This window comes from Planococcus citri, chromosome 2 (assembly GCF_950023065.1).
Source record: "Planococcus citri chromosome 2, ihPlaCitr1.1, whole genome shotgun sequence".
Taxonomy (NCBI): domain Eukaryota; kingdom Metazoa; phylum Arthropoda; class Insecta; order Hemiptera; family Pseudococcidae; genus Planococcus; species Planococcus citri.
This window is the reverse complement of record NC_088678.1, coordinates 11,709,458-11,731,946: the sequence shown is the minus strand read 5'-3', so window position 1 is coordinate 11,731,946 and position 22,489 is coordinate 11,709,458. Positions and strand designations below refer to the sequence as shown.

Below are 22,489 nucleotides of genomic sequence, written 5' to 3'. Positions count from 1 at the left end.
TAAGTAAATACTTACTTATTGGGAAAAGAGAAAACATCAGAAAGTTTTGACTTTGATGATGTTTAATCAATAATCATATTCATTTTTTTAGAAAAAAAATTGTCATAAAATAATAAGGATTTTTGGCTCAGATCTTCTTTATTTTTGGCAAATTTACTGGTAATTTTTTGACAAATTCCTGGGCCAATTTTTTGGTTAATTACTGACAATTTTTGGATGAATTGATGGTAATTTTTGGTAAATTACTGACAATTTTTGAGTAAATTACTGGTAATTTTCTGGTAAATTACTGGTAATTTTCTGGTAAATTACTGGTAATTTTCTGGTAAATTACTGGTAATTTTCTGGTAAATTACTGGTAATTTTCTGGTAAATTACTGGTAATTTTCTGGTAAATTACTGGTAATTTTCTGGTAAATTACTGGTAATTTTCTGGTAAATTACTGGCGATTTTCTGGTCAATTACTGGTGATTTTCTGGTCAATTACTGGTAATTTTCTGGTGAATTACTGGTAATTTTCTGGTAAATTACTGGTAATTTTCGGATAAATTACTGGTAATTTGCTGGCAAATTACTGGTAATTTTTGGTAAATTCCTGGTAAATTTTGTAACTTTTTTGGCAAGTTACCAGTTTTTTTTTGGTAAATTACTGGTAATTTAATAATTATTGTTCAATTTTTGGTAAGAATTTGGCAAAAATTTTTCACAAAATACATAAAAAATTAAGGGAGGGGAGGATGAATTTCCGAAAATTCAGCAGATATAATTATACTATTTCATGAACCAAAATTTCAGCTGTCCTGCTGTCCATGTAAATTTTTTGATGTTTCGTAAATTTTAGAAAATCTAAAATTGATCTGCATCTGAGCCTTCCTCGAATATTATTTGATGAGCATTAAGCTTGGGAGAAAAAAATTATGAAAAGTCAAAAATTTTCTTTTCGTAGAGAAATTATACCTAAGTTACATACCTACTTAAATTTATTCGTGCGATCGTTTCTAGTCTAGAATCAACCCCCAGGATCGAAATTTCTTCATTTCGTGTACTTTTTTGACCCTCCAGTGCACCTTTTAATTTTTTTTAGAAAGCATGGAAATTACCTAAATTAGGCAGCAGAAGATCGAATTGTGATTTATTATGAACCTTGAGGCACCTGCCCACATTTTTAGGCTGATTTTCATACACTCAAGTAAACACCTCGAATGTGTTCTTAATAAATGGTCCTTGGTAATTTTTGATTATTTGTATTTTTCACCCTGAAAAATTGATCAATATTTTTCTGTTCGATGGGGATGTTTTGAAATTTCTATGATTGGCCATCATGTTGAGCCCTTCTGAAGCGTAGCTACTAAATCAAGAGTATGGTTCATTCTCGACCTGTTCAGCGAGTTTGAAGACTACATTTGAGCCGATTGCCCCCCCCCCTTCTCAGAATACAAATTTCATCCAACGATTTTCGAACCCTACAGAATCTTCAAGTTACTTTAAAGAATTGAAAAAAAAAATCAAAAATGAAAAAGTTTTTTAATAGGTATCTACCTATTTATATAAAATTTATTGGATCCAGAAAAACTCAAAAAAATAGATATATTTTTTAATAAAACAAAAAAATCTTAAGTAACAGATTGAAAACACTATTTTAATCTCAATTAATTAATGAAAGGAACACGTGAATTTTAAGTAGGGCTAATATACCTAATCAAAATAGGTAAACCTATTATTTTACTTATTACGATCAGCTAAGTTTTTCTCAGTGATTTCCACAAATTTCCGGACTCTGTTCTGAAATTATGTTGTTTTTTTTTTGTTTTTTTTTTTTTGGAAATTTACGTGCATGTTCAAAATATTTACACTTCAAGTTGAGGTTCACCGATTATCATAGCGAGGTGAACGATCTAATTTTGATTTTGTTTTTTACACGTGAAAAACTGCATCACTGTGTTGTGCCAGGTTTACCATCTTGAAGGTCGCGATATTTTTCTCCACTCCACAAATTACCAGCCACTCGTCAATGCTCAAAAAACAATAAAAATTTTTCAGCATATTTTGCATCAAAATTCTGCATTGAACAAATAAGTAATTTTTTTATCTCTGTTGATTACGTATTGCTGATAATTATCAAATGAGTGATACAAACAGTATCATTTGTTTTGTGAGGTGCAATTATAAATTCGTTTCGTATGCTATTTGCATTGTTTATCTGGTAAGTAATCTTACAATTTCTTTACTCCTTACCCATCCAGGTAGGTCTACGTACTTGATAATGATAACATAATGCGAAAATATGTATGTATGATTTTTTTTCATATTTCAGGTCACTAGTTTAATTTGCTTGGCGAAGTTTACTTTTGGTATTCCGAATGGATATTCTCGGTTTGTGTGTAAACTCATCTCAGGAGGAGTTAAAACATCGATTGGAATATTCATTTCGAGTGCATTGGCACTGTCTGGCATGTTCTTGGTGAGTTGAAGTTTGAAATCATGTCCACAATATGCTCAAAAGACGTATACCTACCTATATTTAAAATATTTCATCAAAATAAAATCAAATTAGGAGCCATTGATATAATTTGACATAAAAATGTTACTTCTCCTTCAACGTAGAAATCACAACATGAACAGTGAACACGTGTTAAAATGTTTGCCTAATGTAATTTCACAGGAGTACCAAATTTTTATTGCAGAATTCACCCTTCTTGATGGTACCGTTAATGTTAATGCATATAATTTTATTCGCCATGATTAAATTTCTATTTTGGGAACTCGTAATGGAAGCTTCGCATGGTCCCAATCCTTCTTTAATATTGGCGATATTCCTCTGCATTTCATTCGTTATTGTATCAAGTGAGAAAACAACCTTAACGTAACACTCATCACTTGTAGTTAACACCGTTTTACCCATCGAAACAATTTTCGTATCTTGTAGTTTTGTTGGGATTAGTATTATGGCTAATCTATTGCGCATTTATTCAAATTTCGCAAAGTGTATGGCCAGATTCTCCTATCAGCTGTAGAGGACGATCCGTTGCTTCATCATCGAGTACTCCAACAACTCAAAGAAATGGTACATATAATATACATATGAGAGACAATACCATACTTTAAAGGAATTAAGAGAAAATACCATGCACATATTTAATACACGATTCTTTTTGTATATTTAGCTACAAACCGACTCACTAGTGATAATCCTTTAACTAAAATGCCAGAAGGAAGAATCAAGTCTAGGTAGTATTTAACGGTACCTCTACATAGTAGCAGATTATCAGACAATGTGTTGGAAATTGTATCAATGGTACGGTTTGGTCGCCAGTTTATCAGTTTCTAAAGCATATATTCGGTGTTTGGAGAAAAGTGTTGAGAATTGCGAGATTTTTATTGTTTTTTAATTCCGTGTAATCAGATCATCCAACAAATATGATCCGATTAGAACGATGTTGATGCGGATGTGAACTTCGAACCGGAACTATTGTCTTTTTGGTTTTGAAAGCTGTGAGTTTTTTTTTTTGTCGTTGTGGTGTCGTAATTTGTTTCTTGAAAATAAATACGAATTATTTTATATCGATATTTTGTTCGTTGCAGATATTTGCTGTTTACCAGTTGCATTCGGTGTATCTCGGTTTTAAGGCACATGATATGGATATTACAAGAATAGAAACATATCGATGTACTCTTTTTTTTTCGATGTACCTACCTCAGTCTTATGTCAGTCACCTGCAAGTTAAATGAATTTCTCTCTTTGACACCTTTATTTTTACAGACTACAATATACTTTACTCGTTGATTAGCGGTGTTGTTATGATAATCGCATGTTGTACAAGAATCAGAGTAATCTCAAAGGTAGGTAATTAAATCTAGCTATAAAATCGATTAATCAAGTTTATTGATTGGAACTTATTCTATTAAAAAAAAAAAAAAAAAAAAAAAGGAAATGAAAAAAATAACATTTTGTCTTGTTTACAGGACAGAGCAAAATTTCTAGTGCCTTTCATCTGCTGCCAATCCATAATGCTGTTCTTTTACGTGGCATTTTCATATTATGGTTTTTGTTCAACGAATCTTTGTATATTACCGATCTTCTCAACGAATTAGCCAAATTTGTATTAGATGATTACACTCAACGTGTCATTAACAAATTCCTCGCCCGCGAACCATTCATATTCACCGCTGTTATGTTTCTATTATTAGGTGGGTACTTATTATTTAGGTATTACTTACTTACTCAGTAGGTACTTCATTACCTGGTTCGAGTTAATTACAGTTGAAATAAGTATCTACAGTATGTCTGAAAAATTTGTTCCGAAAATTCTAATGACTTTCTACTGGAATTGTATTTTTTAGAATTTTTAATTGAGAACTTTCGAAAATATTTTTAAAAAAACAAACGCAGTTATTACGTTAAAAAAATCTGATTTTTGATACTTTTTTTTTAATTTTTAAAATATGATTTTTTGAATAATTGAATTGAAAAAAAAAATCAGAGAGAGGTGCTTGTTTCAATAAAAATTCAAATTCTTTATTTTCGCAGTTCCAATTTTTTTTATGTAACCCGGAAAAATGTTTTTTACCTCAAAAATCTGATCTTTGAACCCTTAAAATACATTTTAAACGTCGTTATATTGGAAACTTTTTTTCGTTGAAACGGTCGGTTTTGACAGAGAGGGTCACTTTTGTATTTTTTTCAGTTTTTCAAAATTTGGATTTTTCAAAATTCAATTCAACTTCAAGTCCTTCCCTTTTTACTCGAAGGTTTCACCATTATTTTAGGTTTGACTCTTGAAAAAAATAATACATTTCAATTTCAGTGCTTCAACATTTCCAAAATTGAAAAAAAATCAATAAGAAAATTTCATTTTAAATTGCCAAATTGAGGTCGTGGTACTTTGATTTATGAAGTTCATTAGGAATGATTTTTTTTCCTGTCTTCTACCTTCCTCTACTTTCCCTGCTCACCTTCGTTCAGTAAGAAAATTTATGGGATAAACAATTCAATGTTCCGATTTCGGCTCAAATTCAGGAATAAATTCAGGGTTATTGCCACTTCGGAATATTTTATGCTAGATTTATCAAAAGAGAATCACTCGTAGCATAAAGAAAATAAATCTAGCATTTGGGCTTTTTTTTGGCATGAAGATTTTTATTTTCAAAAAATGAAATAACTTATTGTGAAATTTCAGTATAATTTTTTCAAAAATATAAAATCATTCTCTTACAATACTGAGCAAAAAGTTAAAAAAATAACTGGAAAACTGACTGCAAAATTCTCCTGAGAAAACGTGTTTATAGTTAGTTTTGTGCACGATTTTTAATCTTTTATGTACCTATTCAAAATGAAACTTGAAATTGTACGTAGTAAAACTAAAAATTTTAGGAAGAAAATGTATTTTTAAGAAACTATAGAGCTCAAAATTTCCTGTCAAAAACCGTTAGCATTTCATTTGGTATAAATTTTTTTCAAGTTTGAGGCATTTAGCATAAGATTTGAGTTATCCACAAATCACAAAATTGCTGAAATTGAGTCATTTTTCATCAAATCACTTATATTGAAATAAAGACCGGCAAAGATCGCTTTTAAATCTGCAAAAATTTAATTAACACGTTTTTTCTCTCGTTTTGGAATTTCAAGTCCAACTGAGGGAGAAATTTTTGCACCGGATTTGACTAAATAGAAAGAGCATCTCAAAATACATCTCCAGACTCCAGTTGAAATTTCGTGGAAAACAAACAATCAAAATGATATATTTTTGCCCCTAAAATTAATTAGAAACGATTTCAAATCGTTTTATGTAGATGGTTTTAAGGCTTTGAGAAAGTTTTCGAATGTTGAAAATTTCACAAAGATGATTTGGGCAATCTTTGTATGTACATACGTATATAAATATGGACATTTTTTTTAATCTGGAAGTTCTAAAATATAGCTAGAAGCTCCAGAAGCAGCTTAAAATGACCTCCAATACCCAATAGATTAAGTGAATATGTTGAAAAATAATTACAGTGTGGGAGTGAATTGAAAAAAAAAAAAAAAAAAAACATTTCATTTTTATCCAGAACTACTCAAAACGGTTCGAACTGTTGACAATCGATTCAGAGAGTCAAAAATGAAGTAAACACCAAATTTCATCTTTCTCAGTCAATTTCATGAAATTTTCGAATTTATGGACACTAAATTTCATGATCACCTATTTATGGAATTCTTTATTTGAAAATCGGAGAAATCAAAAATAAGGTTAAAACATCACCAAAATTGACTCGCGGAATCGAAAAAAATGAAAAAATAATGAACCTTATCTCAGTCTTTTCACGTTAAGTAATCTAACAAAATTTTGATTTTTTAAAATAAATAAAGGAATGGGCCTTCCTTGTCTCCTTGTATTCACCTGCCAAGAGAAGTATCCCACCTAGGTGGGACCAGCTGGTAGAAAAAATTTCAATCTGGACAAAGCTAGATCATAACAGAATGCAAAAATACGTCATCAGTCCAAATTTCAGGTGCTGAAATGCATTTTTCGATTTTTCGGCAAATTTTAGAACAAATTTTGATTAAAACTGCAAAAATAAAATAAAATTTTGCCAAATTTATCTGAAAAGCGGAAATTTGGTGTGTACTTTATTTTTTATCGTCCCCCCCCCCTCCCACCACTCCAAATTAATTACCTATGAATTGTTTTGAACCATTTTGAGAAGTTCTGGATACGATTTATCCAGCAATTTCAAAAATAAAAATTTTAAATGCATACTGATAATTCCAGAACGGTTTGAAATCGCCTTTAAACGTCTCAGAAAGTTAAAATTAGGGTACCTATGTAAATTTTAGCTCTTCAACTCTATTTGATGAAATTTTTGTGAAATTTCAACTTTCAAAAATATGCTGAAGGCTTCAAAACTGCTCAAATCGGTTTGAAACTGTTGACAACTAATTCCGAGAGTCAAAAATACGTAAAAATATACCAAATTTCCGCACCTTTCTCAGTCAGTTCGATAAAATTCTGATTTTTTTTTCTTTTTGTGTCAAATTTCATTCTCAAAAATTCTCTAAAAATCGAAAAGTGTACTTTGGCTTCTGAAATTTTGGCTGTGGAAGGGGGGAGGGGATCAGCAAATTTCGAATTTGTATTTGGTCAATTGGGAAAAATTGTAATTTTCTCAATTTTTGGCAATTTGATTTTTAAAAATTCACCAAAAATCGAAAAATACACTTTGACACGTGAAATTTTTAAAAACACAGAAATTAAAATTAGGAAGCATTTAAAAAAAAAAAATAATATAGGTAGGTACATACTTAATGAGTTATGGTAGATACCTGTACGGTTAAATAATTGATAATTTCTATGTTTACCAGCATTGAACGTATACTTTACCATGGTGGTTTATAATTAGGGGAAAGTCCCCTAAAAGTGCGCAGTCTCCTAATAGTGCGCAGCGCCATATCTCGCGATTGGCACCACTGAAAAATTCGTGAGGTAGCTCATTTGAAAGAGCGTGTCGTGACGATTATTTTAATGTATCATACGAGCCATTTGGCTAAATTTTACGTGTGCAAAGTCAAAAAATGTGAATTTTCAATTTCTGATATAATTTTTTTTTGTGAAAAGTTAACAATTTGTATTGCTCTCGTTGAATTGCAAAAATTTATGAGATAACTTATATTATATCATTTTGTAGGGAATTTTATCCTCTTTAATATTGTTGTAAAAGTTTGAAAATTCATCCTTTCGTTTTCTTGAAAATAATTTTTAAAGAAATAGAGGATATTTTTGAACCATGGATTCCCAATAGTGCGCATCCTAGAAAATCTGTAAACACGCTTGTGTTTTTCACTACCTGACTTTTGTTTTGATAGAATGGAGTGTTAAATACCTGTAAAAGGCTAAAGGGTGTTAGTTTTCAGTGAAGAAACATTCCTAAGAGTGAAAGAATACTTGAACAATGGGCTTTCTATGCAGAAATAAGCTCACACATAACCCCTACTCATAGTAAAACATATTTTCGCAATTTTCGTCAAGTACTCATGTTTTTTATATCTGTTCTCAGTGTTCTCGTGATAATGAAACGTATTATTGCGATTTTTGTCAAGAATTAATTTTATTGAAGTAAATTTACACATCGCGCACTATTAGGAACCCTACTGCGCACTTTGAAGGAGCCCATGGCTCCTAATAGTGCGCATTTGACATTTTTTACTCAAGGTAGGATTTCTCAGTCAGTTATCAATGAAAAATTTTGAAACTCTGGAATTATGTAGCTGAATGATACAGCTACAACATATCAAAAAATCACGATCCTAGGTGACTTTGCGGTGGAATGACAGCGATTTTGGTACTAAGTGCGCACTATTGGGAGACTTTCCCCTATTGCGTACAACTTAAAGTCGAACACACTATTGAATACACCTCGTCGGTATCTCATTCTTGACGAAGATCTGAAGAAACTCAATTTATTCGTTCTTGAATTTCGGACCATTTTTTTTTTTACAAGTTGGTTCAATAGGTAGGTACCTAGACTACACATTTTAGTATAATTTTACGTTTTAAGTAGGTATTCCGAAACCTAATTTAACACGTTGGAAATTTTGTTTTTGTCGAAACAGATGATGATGCCGGAGGCCAGACGCTAATTTTCAACATCATCGCTAATATGCTACAGAATTTTCAAAGATATGTATATACCTACTCGTAGTATTCTCATCAGTCATCTGGACAAATTTAACGATGAGGAGGTAATCGAATAAAAAAAGTTCATTGCGACGCAGAGCAGAGGCAAAGCATCATATGATATGGTCGATTACCACGACGACGACGACGACGACGTCGTAGGTATAACTTTGGTCTATGAAATGAAAATGAAAACCAGTTCGTCGATGAATGTTTCTTTGCAGAATTTATTCTTCCGCGAGGTTTCCGTCGGGTAACTCGCGAGTCAAAGTGTTGAAGTTTTTTTCCTTATTGTCGTATTTGAATTTTTTTTTTGTTTGTAAAATTGTATAAGTACATATATAGGATAGAAGCTTTTGATGCATTTTTTAGAATGTGTTTTAAACACGGTGCTGTTGATTGTTCGTTTAAAGCTACGACCATTGTTTATTTATTGATTAGCGTGGTGAGTGTTACTTTTTATCGATCTTTGATAAGGTTATTGTACTTCGATTAATGATTGAGATTATTATACCTAGGTAAGTAGGTACCTAGATAATACAAGTTATTTGCTGGTGTTGGATATTTGATAGGTAGGTAGGTAGGTGTGATAAAGGGGCTGGGGAGGTGTAAATTTTGGAATCAAAAGAGTGTCGATTTCCTAGATTCACATTTTTTTTTTGCAAAATGTATTTTTTCTTGCACTAAAATTGAGCCTTAATTGAATTCAAAATCGCCAATTTTTCATTCTGTCAGTTTTCGTGACCCACGAAAGTAAATTTCATTATTCATTTATATTTTCACGAGAAATATTTTGAAATGTTGGTCAAAAGTGTCCCTACTAACTATTTAATTTATTTAAAAAAAAAAACATCATTATCTGATAGTTCAATCATCAAACAATTCGAAAATTTACTCCAACGAATATTTTACTACACAATATAGTTAATAAGGAAAAGAATCAATAAAATTATTCAATGCGAACCGAAAGAAGAAAGAATGAAGAAGTAATATTGTGTAAATCGCATAAAATAAAACCGGTACCTACCTAAGCAGAAACTGACCTTGCCAAATTCCAGCGCATATTCGTGTAATCGGTTATCCTTCGAGAACTTGAACTTCAAAACTGTGCAAATTCTACTTCCACCTTTGAATTATTCCACGTGCTAAGAAGTTCGCTCGAACTTATTCAATTTGATAGGTAGGTACCTTTAAAAAGAGAAAATGGAATAGGTACATATGATTTGCAAGTACCAAATCGATCCACAATGTGCAAAAAATAATGAGGGAATCATCTGTCTAAATATTTTTTTAAATCGTTAAATATGAAGGTACATATAATAAGGTGCTTACTTAGTACTGAAATATGGAAAGCAGAAATACCTAAGTACTTGAGCTGATTAACTTTTTGTTTCGTTTATTATAGTTATCGTCTATGGCATGCGGTTCATTGTACTTTATGAAACACGTTGTAGAAAATGCAGATCTCACGATTGAAAGTAAATATGATTTTTTTATGCAATCAGTTTCAACTTTTTCTATGTACCTTACCAAATTTTTATTTGAATGATTTTGAATTTTTTGTCGAATAGATTACAACAGAAGTGTATTATTTTGTTATTTTGTCATCGACGTGGCGACAGGAATCACCGGACTTTATGGGATATTTGAAGTATGTACATAATTATTATTATCTTGGATGAAAATTTCAAAAATGAATCTCGTTCAAGTTATTTTAGACCAGATTTTTTTTTTATACTAATCTGTTTGTATTATTTTTCGTGTTTCAGAAAAAACCCAGAGCGTTATTACCATTTTTTATCTTTAAGATATTCGATCTCATTTGGATGACCATTTTGGCTCTGTACGATTCTAGTCATTTAACATTCCTACCTTTATCTCTAATTAAACTGATGGGTAATGCGACTTTTATTGGAAATACCAATTTCATGGTGCATGATGAAGCTGCTATTTTAGTACTGGGATGTCTACTGTTCGTATTAGGTGAGTAATATGGATTAATTTGGTGTAGGTAAAAACTTGTTTTCGGGCAGATACAGTTCCATTGTATAGGGTTTCCCGTTCAATGATCGAAAGAAATTTTCCCTACACGTTGTGTTTAATTAAAAACTTATAAAATCGTATTTTCCAAGCTCAAGTGTTGCGCGTGAGGATTTCTCAAAAAAGTTAAATTTTCATTGAAGAATTTGTCATTGAAACTTGATACTAGGTACTTCAAGGGTTCTATTTTTGACAATTGCTTCAAAAAAGCATTCAAAATTCTGGCGAGAAAGTTATAGAAAGTAAATAGGGCTACACTGAAGCATTTTTCTCGAAAAACTCAATTTTAGGGCAACCCCTCCCCAAATTTGGCCTTAGGGATGTCCAAATGTAAATTTAACTTAATATTCGAGTTCAGGAGGTTCAATTCATATGAAAAATATACCCATATTGCCAATCTTCATTTGACCCAAAATTGGAGGAGGGGGTGCCTACGGGCCCTAAATGAGGGTTTCAAGAAGTTGTTTCGTTTTCTGCAGTTTTTAGAAGCCTACGTACATAATTTCAGATCTATATGACCAGAAGTAGCGCTTTTTTTGGCGATGCCATGACCCAAAATAATGCATTTTTGAGAGTTATTCGAGTTTTCAAAGATGATTCGCCCGAAGGAAAAATTTGAAAAAATTTCCAAAAATAAATTTTGTGTACCGGAATTAATCAGGTTTAAAGATATAGCGGTTTCAAATTTTCTTTGGTCAATATCTCCCTCCTGGGGAGGGGGGCAACATTTTTTGAAAAAAGTCACGTGGCCAGATTCATGTCTCTTCTATGCATATTGTATTCTTGGTGATATTAGGTACAATTTTTCATTCAAAATTCTTTGAAGTAGGTACCTATAATTTTAACCTTAAAAAAAGTTTTTTCGTCATTGTGGGCAAAGGGGGTGGGGTTGGAGGAATTTTTTTGTGTCCAAATTTCAATATTCTGACAAGGGAACCTCATGAGGTGTCCGCCTCCGATTTGAACGGGACCGCGATTTTTGGAAAGAGCATGTTCGAAAACCCCCAAATCCAAATTTTCAGCTGCCCAATGTTCATTTTTCGATTTTTGGCGAATTTTTGAAAATCCAAAATTGACTACCTATTTTGGTGATTTAAGTTTTTTTCTAAATAGTACGTACTTGATCAATAAAAATGTTCAAAATAAGTCCTAAAACTGATATTAACCCCCAAAAATCCAAATTTCGCCATTTCCAGCTACCTATTCTGGAGCCTCCAGCGCGATTTTTCAATTTTTCCAGAATTTTCAAATTGCTCCAGAAGGCGTGAATATGAAGTTGGGAAGCTAAAAATCGAGTTGTATGTTATACTCGACCTGTTTAACGAATTTATCCACGTTTCAGCCGATTCTGGAGCGGACACCTCAAACGTGGTTTTTTGACCAGCTTTTTTTCAAAATAAAAATATTCAAAAATCAACAATTTCCCGTTTGCGATAAAATTTTCGAAATTTGAGCGAATCTCTGTATTTCGTCATGAACAAACTCCCTGAGGCCGAATTTCGCCATTTCCAGCCATTCTGGAGGCTCCAGTGCGATTTTTCAATTTCTCCAGAATCTTCAATTTGCTCCAGAAGGCGTGAATATGTAGTTGGGCAGCTAAAAATCGAATTGTGTGTTATACTCGAAATGTTTAACGAATTTATTCACATTTGAGCCGATTCTGGAGCGAGCAACTCAAGAGTCGTTTTTTGACCAGCTTTTCTCAGAAATCTAAAGAAATCAAAATTTTACCGTTTGTGAGGAAATTTTTGAAATTTGCGCGAATCGCTGTATTTTGTCATTAATTAACCACACGAGAGCGAATTTCGCCATTTCCAGCCTTTCTTGGACCTCCCATTGATTTTTTGCATATTTTTATCATGAAAAAAGCTGGTCAAGAAACCACTCTTGAGGTGTTCGCTCCAGAATCGGCTGAAATGTGGATAAATTCGTTAAACAGTTCTAGTATAACACACAACTCGATTTTTAGCTGCCCAACTTCATATTCACGCCTTCTGGAGCAAATTGAAGATTCTGGAGAAATTGAAAAATCGCGCTGGAGCCTCCAGAATGGCGGGAAATGGCAAAATTTGGCCTCAGGGGGTTTGTTCATGACAAAATACTGCAATTCGCGCAAATTTCGAAAATTTTCTCGCAAACGGTAAAATTTTGATTTTTGAATATTTTTATTTTGAAAAAAAGCTGGTGAAAAAAACCACTCTTGAGGTGTCCGCTCCAGAATCGGCTGAAATGTGGATAAATTCGTTAAACAGTTCTAGTATAACACACAACTCGATTTTTAGCTGCCCAACTTCATATTCACGCCTTCTGGAGCAAATTGAAAATTCTGGAAAAATTGGAAAATCGCGCTGGAGGCTCCAGAATGGCTGGAAGTCGCGAAATTTGGATTTGGGGGGTTAATATCAGTTTTAGGACTTATTTTGAACATTTTTATTGATCAAGTACGTACTTTTTAGAAAAGAGCATAAATCACCAAAATAGTCAATTTTGGATGTTTAAAAATTGGCCAAAAATCGAAAAATGAACTTGGGCAGCTGAAAATTTGGATTGGGGGTTTTAGAACATGCTCTTTTTAAAAATCGCGGTCCCGTTCAAATCGTTGGCGGACACCTCAAGAGGTTCCCCTGTGAGACGTTTGAAGGCGATTTCAAACCATTCTGAAACATCCAGTGACATTTCAAATTTTCATTTTTGAATAAATGCTTGATAAATGATATCCAGAACTTCTCAAAATGATTCAAAACCATTTCAAATTGATTTGGAGAGATAGAGTAGGGGGGTTGAAAATAAGGTACACAGATAGGTATTCCCAACTTCCTTTTTCCATCAGATAAATTTTATTTTATTTTTGCATTTTTTGATCCTCATTAAATTAAATTTGTTCAAAAATTCACCAAAAAGTCTGAAAATTAATTTCAGCACCTAAAATTTTGGCTAATGATGATTATATTTCCAAAATTTTTCTTCCAGGTAGGATACCTCTTTTTTTCAGGTAAATACAAGGTAGGCTCATTTCTGGATTCTTTGTAAATTTTTAAAAAATCAACTCGTATTCTGCTTTAAAAATCAGAATTTTGTCAAATGAATATTAAAAGCTGAAATTTGATTTACATATTTTTTCATCTTTTATTTCGACTTTGCGAGTCAGCAATTGGTGATGTTTTGAGCTATTTTGGGAGCCTTCTGAGGATTTTTGATTTCTCCTGCAGTTTTCAAATAACTAAGGAATTCTATAAATACGTCATCATGAAATTTAATGTCTATAAATTCGAATTTATCGTATTTGTTGTGATTCTTCTGACTGATTTAGGCACATTAAAAAAACTTTTGTGTCAGTTCAAATCTACTTTCTCTAGCGATTTGGCCAATTTTTGAAAAAAATTAAAAATTAAGATTCGCGAACTATTCGATTGAATGAGCTGGAATTCAGTGTACCTTATTTTCGACATCCTGAGTAGATTGGTAATGGTTTCGAGTGGTTTTGGAGCCTCTGGTGGGTTTTCGGTTTCTTCAGTTTTTCAAAAACTGCCATCAAAATTGGATCGAAATGAAATTCAGACCTATAAATTCAGATTTACAGTATTTGCGACTCTTTCAATCGATTTTGAAACATATTCTCAAAATTCGTCTGTGCGGCTCAAATTCGAAATTTTCTCTGCGATTATTTTTGAAAAAGTAGCGAGGTTTGAGAATGGAGGACGAACGAAAAAAGCTGAAATTTAGTATGAATTCAATTTTGACCATATTAAATTTACAGAATTTTTTTCCACAACTATTAGAGAATCCAAAAATCCGCTAGAAGTTCCAGAACAGTTTAAAATCCATCGCCAATGAAATTTAAGAAGTCTAAAATAGGGTACAAGCCAAATTTCAGCCTCTTTCGTTAACTCGTTCGCAAACTTTGTTTTTTTTTGTTCAAAAATAATTGCTGGAGAAAATTTTGAATTTGAACTGGCCAGTTGGATTTTGAAATTATGGGCCTTATGAGCTTATGTCGATAGAAACTAGAAAGGGTCACAAAAAAGGAAAACCTAAAAAAAAATACATGAGCCGAATTTAATTTTGAGTCCATTTATGGCATTTTTTCAAAAACTGGAGAATCCGAAAATTTCCTGGAGGCTCCAGAACGCCTCGAAATCATCACCAATCGGTTCTGGAGGTCGGAAATTGCATGTAAACCTAATTTTTAGCATTTATCATCAGTTTGATACATTTTTTTAAAAAATATTTTGAGCTTACAAAAAATTGCAAAAAATTGAGAAACGAGCTTCAGTCGATGAAATTTGCACTGATGATGTATTTTGAGATCCTCTTCTAATTCCTCTTTGTCGCAAAACAAAAGTTTTGTGCCAGTTGAAACATCAACTTCCTTTTTAATCTAGATTCGAAAAAATTAATTGTTTCATTATTATGTTTATTTTACAGGAATGAAAATATATTTCACAGTCATCCTATACGAATACTACCACGTGTTATTCGAAATAGTTGCTCGGCAAGGTAAAGTATTCGCGAGAGTGAACCCAGAAGAACTCTGTTACATTTCAATGACTTGAAAACGATGAGCAATATTCTCAAACGAAGGAAAAAATCAACCCATTCGAGATGGAAGAAATGAACCCTCTCACATTCGAATTTCGATGAATATTGAGCAATTCCTCGAGTAGAAAGCTTCTTGAATATGGTTTTGAGATGATGTGATATAATAAAGACCCATCTATCTTCGAGAGTTCTCAACTCTTTGCAACTACATATCAAAACATCAAGGTTATCAACTACATAGAAGTGAAGAATATTACGATATATATAAGTTATAATTTCGTAAAAAAAAAATTGATAGATGTTGCGAATTCTGTATTTGGTAAAATTCGTGAAACATTGGTGAATTTCTATACAGCAAGTGGTTCAAGAGAAGATCCCAAGTTACAGTGTAGTTGTTCACCTTGAATTATTCGTAGTTTTTTATCAACTGAATGTTTTGATAAAATTAATGCTGATGTATCCGAAAAAAAAAAAAAATATATAGGTATTAGTATCCAGACATGTCAACTATTGAATGGGTTAATTTTACTATACAAGTGGACTGACCAACTTCTCAACTATAGTTGACAAGTCATGGGTTAATTTTACTATACAAGTCAACTACGAGTTTTCAGAAACTTCCACCAGAGGGCGCATGGCTTAGAAATCAAGGCGCGAGGACGAACGCAGGGTCTACAGTCAATTTGTAGTGAGTAGAATGTGATGTGCTGGTGGAGATGTATGCAAATACATCGATCCTGAGTGTACACGACAACAAATTTGACTTGAAATTTTTCAGTATTTTATTGGCCTATGGAAAATTTAAAAACATCAAAAATTTTTGTGCTGTTTAAGCTTTCTTTTGGTGTCTTAACTTTCTCAAAATTCAAATTACTTTGACTCCATTTTCAAAAATTTTCTTCAAAATTTAGCCTAAAAATCTGATTACTTTTTTCAAAACATAGATTTTTTTAATATTAGACTGAATCTGCAAATAAAATTTTAATAAGTCATTTAGAACAGAAATTATACCAATTTTAAAATTTTGTTCACTTTTCTGCATATATGCCAAGCATAGTTGACATGTCTGGTCGCAAGCAAATATATATATATATACATAGATTTAAACTTAGTCATTGTGGTGCCCGTTTTAAGTATACGTAGTCATTGTGGTGCCCGGTTTTGGGCTTGTGGCGCCCAAATCGGGCACCACAAGGTCTTTTTATATAAAACGATGTAGAATTTCATGAAATGCACTCTAAGGTGAAAAAAAAATTTTTGAGGCAGGCACCACAAGTACCAAGTTTATATAACGGGCACCACTATGACTAAAAACCCTAAAAAAAATAAACTGCTCTAAAACACCTTTATCATACATATATATATGATCCTCTATGTACGCGGGCACCACAATTACCATAAAAGACCCGGGCACCACAAGGTACTAGGTACGTGTATTCATATAACTAATTAGAACGACTTTAATATTTGTGCAGTGGTACCGAATTAATTCAGTATCGTCTTTTCAGATCTATCAAAATTTTCTCCGAATTAATTATCAAAATGCGAGTATTTTTCAAAAATAGGTAAAAATTACAGGAAAGGCCATAAAAAATTCCAAAATAAAATTAGGTACTTAAAATCTATAAAACACAAAAGAAATTCGCGATTAAACTTAAAAAAATAACATCACAACGCATCACAATTTCAAAAAACTTGATGCTAACCCAAAATTGCCAACAATACGTAGAACATCGTTTAAATAATTTCGATATTGGTGGTAAATGATATCTCGAATCGCAAAGAACGACGTTGCATTTTCAAAATGAAAAATTTCGTCTAAGATAAAACTATATGATGTGAAAGTACTCTGTACCTACTCAAGATACAATCGAATTCTTATAACACCATCTTAAACGCTAAATTAAGTACTAATTATTTAATCATATAAAAAAATTAAAATAAAATAAGAATATTTAACCACGTATTCTGAGGGGAAAAAATAATAAATCGGGGTATAGAAATCGACATGTACATTGAAAATAAAAATTGAAATTTTAAAAAGTAAAAAGATTATCGTAGGCCTGATACAACCCATATTAAAATACCGAAAGTTTCAATATTCGAGAACCAACAAAATACTTCTATAAACATCGATCACAATACAGCCCTAAATCACAAAATACGTAATAAAATACAACAAACTTTCAAATAAAGAAATACATTATCGAGAACCTAATAAATCCGAAGAGTCGTCATGAAGCTGAGAATGAGTTTCTTCAGGTAACGGAATAGAAGAACTGAAATTACTCAAAAAACGTTGACGGTCGTTCACATTGGGTCCTTTTGAGGTAAGGTAAGATCTTGTGTCTTGGGATACACAACTCGCACTTGAAGGAAAGTTATCCTCATCCATCAACACCTGATGGTGATCAGTGGGTCTGGGTATTAAGAATTCACGATCGGTCATTTCTGCGGAGATCTCTTTATGAAAACTTCGAACGATGAGCGCAGCGTAGGATAAAAACCCTGTGAAACATTTCGTAGATATTAATAACAGTGCAATATTATCTAAATCATGATATGGATCCAGTTCGAAAATGATCGAAGCTCACCGTAAAACACAGTTCCAAATAGTATCGTGTTCAAAATAATGTATCGAGTTTTTCTAGGATATGGTGGTTGATTAGGGTAAATGTAGATGTAATAAATCCAGCCAATTATCCCAGCGAGGAAGTACTGGCAGACAAGATACACGAAGAACGGTTGCAGAAACATTCTGTGGTTCTGAAATTAGAAATTTAATTAATAAAAGTAATGAATGAATGATACGAAGTAGAGTAGGCGTTTCATTACTCACTCGATAAGCTCCGAATAATCCACTCAAAGAAGCGAAGATTCCCATCACACAGTTGAGGATTAGTAGTGTTAGAGGAGATTCGGTGACTGAAACGAGAGCATAATATTATTATATTATTATTATTTCGAATTCCAACGACTAGATATTTCTGATGATTTGTTTATAGGTACTCTTGTATTTGGTATTTACTTTTGACTTTCTTTTCATCGTAGAAGTAGAAATTTATACCGTACAGTCCTATTATGCAAGTTATCTGAAAATAGAACACGATAAATTAGTTGCAAGTGCAAACTGTTAGCTTTATCTTTAGTCTACGATATAGGTAATATGCTACTGTACAAGATAAAGAAACGCCATTCAGAAGTTATCAGCAGATAAGACCTGCAATGTTGCATTGAAAAGGAATAAATTCGATCAATAATTGTAACAACTTTTTGCGAATTTCGGATCGCCAATATGTTACTATGTTAGCTTAGAACTAAAACCCAAAATTAAGCATGAGGATGTTGGTTTTGGACATAGATAACTTCAGCTTCAAAGAAGGCAGATTGGTATTATCGTAGCTTGTACAGTATTGATAAGAAAACTGGCGAGGATTATTTTTTCACATAGAAGTAAGTAAGTAAGTAAGTGCAACGTGTGATACAAAAACAATCGATTAAGTATATCGGTTCAAAATGTAAAAGAGACCGGAACAACTTACTAAAATTATCCACGAGATAACTTGGGTACCGGTTCGAAGGGAATGACCGCAGCCAAATTCTTTCAAAACCATCGGCGGCATTTTGACGTTATCGTAAAATAAACAATCACGTTTCCTTTTCGACTAGAACAGAACTAAGCTGTCAATTGATTGTTTTAAAAGAATATTTTATAATACTGAAACTAATATATTGAAATCAAAATGAAATTGTCGAGAGAATAGAATTCTCACGAGCAAATTATTGTTAATTGCGAATTAATGAGCGAAATAAGTACGCGAACATCATACCATTTTGATGGTTTATTAACAACTTTATAACAACTTAAAACTAGGATCACAGACACAGTTCGATAAATAGCGCGCCTAACGGCATACTCCTGTACTATGTACACGACACTGGGGGGAAAGCGAGAAAAAAAATTCAAAGTGAAAAAAAAATTCACAAAAATTGATCAAAAATGAACGTGGGAAAAATGAACAAATTGAAAAACAAAAATACATCGATCGAACAGTGAAACTGAAACACTTATTGAATAAAATGATAAACTAAAACATAAATGGCGATTGGCGAATACAATTTTGAAACTAATCACTAATCACTAATGAGAAAAAACTATGGAAATAAACTATTGAATAATATTATCAATGATAACACTTGAGGCGTTATAAAACTAAAACATCAATTTGATTTTCAACTTACAAACTTAAAATTGAAACAGATTAAACTTCGATTACATAAAACTAAAATGATTATACAAATCATTGAAAAACAGGTGATTAAAACTAAAATGAACAAATAAACTTTCAAAACAAAATTCAAATTGTAAAATAAACTTATAAATGAATCGAATGTGTATTCAATGACACAAAAGGACTAAAATTAAGCGAAAACGAACATGTTTAAACGATGCAAAGCGCGATCACGATCTTTAAAACGATTAAGATTACACAACGATGAAACAGTTGAAAGAAACACTTCAAATTTGAATCGAATATGCTTAATATTCAACTCATTACCTGAGTAAAATCGAAATGATGATGTTTTCCCAAAAAACGAAACAAATTGATGATCATATTGTTGATCTTGAACAGAGCGTTTATCTGAATTCGATAATAAAGTTGACATCGAAGAGCGATTTATTATTGGCGGAATGATAACTTTCAAACTTTCAGGTGCCGGATTTTCAATCACATTTGGTTGATGATTCGTTTTGGCAATAACCGAAGTAGTAGATAACTGTATTTTTCCAATTGATTCGGATTCAGCATGATGATGTTGAACTAATGACATTAATTCAATACTCGATTCGGTATTCACGAAAACAGATTCGGAGGTGAATTCTGTCTGTTGTGATATTTCGTCGAACGGTTCGGATATCGTTGATGGCGTTGATAAAACAGCGGTAGAAGCGACTTCAGTTGTTTCAGCTGATTGTTGATCAGACTGAAGCAAAATTGGCGATGAATGATCATTTTCAAAGCGAATTGTTGTCAGATTTTCCGTTTCAGTGATGGAATGACGGACGTTGGCGAGTAAACGTTTGACTGTTGGAACCAGGTGTTTGGCCTTGATGATTGAAGGTAACGCGCAAGTGAAATCATGCGGTGAATTCTTACTTTGTGATGAGCGGCAATTTTCGACTTCTTTCAAGTCTACGGACATTTGTTCAAAGGCGAATAGGAGCGATTCGGTGTTGATTGATGATGAGTTGATGAATGATGCAACAATTTCAATTGATTGGTTGAGGCAATCAAGCCACATGGTGAATTCGGCGAGTTCTATATCCATAGTAGCGACAGGATATAGTCAATTTTGAGCGAATAGCGAATTGAAACGAAATTAAAAAGCAAATTGAGCGAATTTTATATCCATAATAGCGACAGGATATAAAGCGGAAAGCGAATAGCGAAATGCGATGTGTTGACAAACACGTGGTGCGAAAAGTGAGTGTCACATTGATTACGAAAAAAACTAATTAAAACTAGAATTTTCGCGACGCGGATAAATTGAATCGTTACTTCTCTGCTACCATGTCGAGAGAATAGAATTCTCACGAGCAAATTATTGTTAATTGCAAATTAATGAGCGAAATAAGTACGCGAACATCATACCATTTTGATGGTTTATTAACAACTTTATAACAACTTAAAACTAGGATCACAGACACAGTTCGATAAATAGCGCGCCTAACGGCATACTCGTGTACTATGTACACGACAGAAATTATGAGAAAAATGTGTTCACTATCAGTCCGGTTTTAGAAAAAATAATAAACAATGATAGCAGTTGATTCACACGTTCACAACGGTTAAGTGCAATCTCGTTCTTTTTTCAGCTCAGACCAATACCACCTATAGTAAAAGGCCTGAGCGCTGTTTTGTGACGTCATCGCTACTTGGTAGTACTTATGTACAGGGTGGCCAGAAATATCGGGTACCCCTAAAAAAGTTTTCTAACTAAATACTTCGGTTGGTCACAGTGAATGATAATAATGATAACACATGATCAGGGCTTGCAAACCGAAACCAAAACCGAAACCGAAACCCCCAAAAACCGATTAAAATTGCTCAAAACCGAAACCAAAACCGAAACCAGGAGCGTTATTTTCCCACAACTAAAACCAAAACCGAAACCGGGAGCGTTATTTTCTCAAATTCAAAACCGAAACCGAGAGCGTAACCAATTGAAAACTGAATTGGTTTTGGTTTTGGAATTTTTCAGGTAATTAGCCCAATTAATATTGCATTTTTGGTAAAAATGAAGTGAAAACTGATGCTAAAGGTAAAAAGGCCTGAAAACTAAAAAAATTGACAAATTTGGCACTGCTAAAGTGCAGCTTTCTAGTCACATACACAAAGTACTTGAAAAAATGATCACTTCCCAGTAAGCATTGGAATGTCACAGTGACATCACATAATATCACCGCGGAGATGTGTAATATCACTTTGTGATGTCTCTGAGATTAACTGGTGATATAAAATGTACCCATCAAAATGGTCTCACAGACATCACTCAGAAGGGCCCAGTGACATTTTTTAATGTCACAGAATGTCACAGATATGTCACCAGGAAATGTCTATGCAATATTGATGTAAATATTTCTAAAATATTCCCATTGAATGTCGTTGAAATACCGATTACTGGGGTTCATTTGAATTGTGAAAATAATAAGATGTATTTTCTGCAAAAATATTCTCTTCTCTCAACTCCAGAAGTTTGGAGTTGAGATTTGAGGCTGTTGACTCCGCCACATTCGGCAAAGTCTCCAGCGCCCATCATTAAGGAGGGCAAATTCGTATGAGGCAGTATCTTCCTTATATACTAATTGTCAACATACTTTATCTGCGAGAAGTAAAAATGGTATAGTTTGAGGCAGAAATGTCACTGTAATATCTTTTAGTGATGTCTATGTGATATCATCAAAGTTATATTTTTGAGACATTGCAGCATTTGCAGCCAAATATTTCTTTTTCCATTCCAAAGCAATGTCGCAAAAATGTCACAGAAATATTACTTTGTAATGTCCTATACACATCACAAAATTACATCACTGTGATATTAATGTCACAGCATGCTTACTGGGTTTCTTGGCCTTCTTCCTTCTGAAAAAAGGAGAAAATAGGAAAAAACCGAAACCAAAACCAAAACCGAAACCGATTCCTTTGAAATCAAACCCTTTAGGCAAAACCGGAACGAGAGAGATATTATTTTTGAA

At 32.8% G+C, this 22,489-nt stretch overlaps 2 protein-coding genes and 1 long non-coding RNA gene across 4 annotated transcripts; 2 read left to right on the top strand and 1 right to left on the bottom strand.

Moving 5' to 3' along the window:
• The first annotated feature begins 3,176 nt into the window (after positions 1–3,176).
• LOC135833604 (uncharacterized) lies at positions 3,177–4,377 on the top strand. The gene is made up of 3 exons (XR_010556497.1): positions 3,177–3,493; positions 3,584–3,841; positions 3,965–4,377. It is a non-coding gene; the product is annotated as an uncharacterized LOC135833604 (long non-coding RNA).
• A 3,204-nt stretch (positions 4,378–7,581) lies between these two features.
• Positions 7,582–17,197, top strand: LOC135834668 (uncharacterized). Of its 2 annotated transcripts, XM_065348609.1 has the most exons (6): positions 7,582–8,488; positions 8,589–9,097; positions 10,058–10,130; positions 10,224–10,303; positions 10,422–10,635; positions 15,118–17,197. In XM_065348609.1, the coding sequence occupies exons 2-6, from the start codon at positions 9,026–9,028 to the stop codon at positions 15,243–15,245; spliced, it is 567 nt and encodes a 188-aa protein (XP_065204681.1). In that variant the 5' UTR covers positions 7,582–8,488; positions 8,589–9,025; the 3' UTR covers positions 15,246–17,197. The 2 variants fall into 2 exon arrangements, with proteins under 2 accessions (XP_065204681.1, XP_065204683.1); XM_065348611.1 differs by lacking the exons at positions 7,582–8,488; positions 8,589–9,097 and adding an exon at positions 9,128–9,170.
• On the bottom strand, positions 15,529–19,050 carry LOC135834667 (uncharacterized). Its single transcript, XM_065348608.1, has 5 exons — positions 18,774–19,050; positions 18,260–18,323; positions 18,071–18,156; positions 17,826–17,997; positions 15,529–17,739 (listed from the first exon to the last, which is right to left on the bottom strand). The coding sequence occupies exons 1-5, from the start codon at positions 18,852–18,854 to the stop codon at positions 17,435–17,437; spliced, it is 708 nt and encodes a 235-aa protein (XP_065204680.1). The 5' UTR covers positions 18,855–19,050; the 3' UTR covers positions 15,529–17,434.
• Between the last annotated feature and the right edge of the window lie 3,439 nt (positions 19,051–22,489).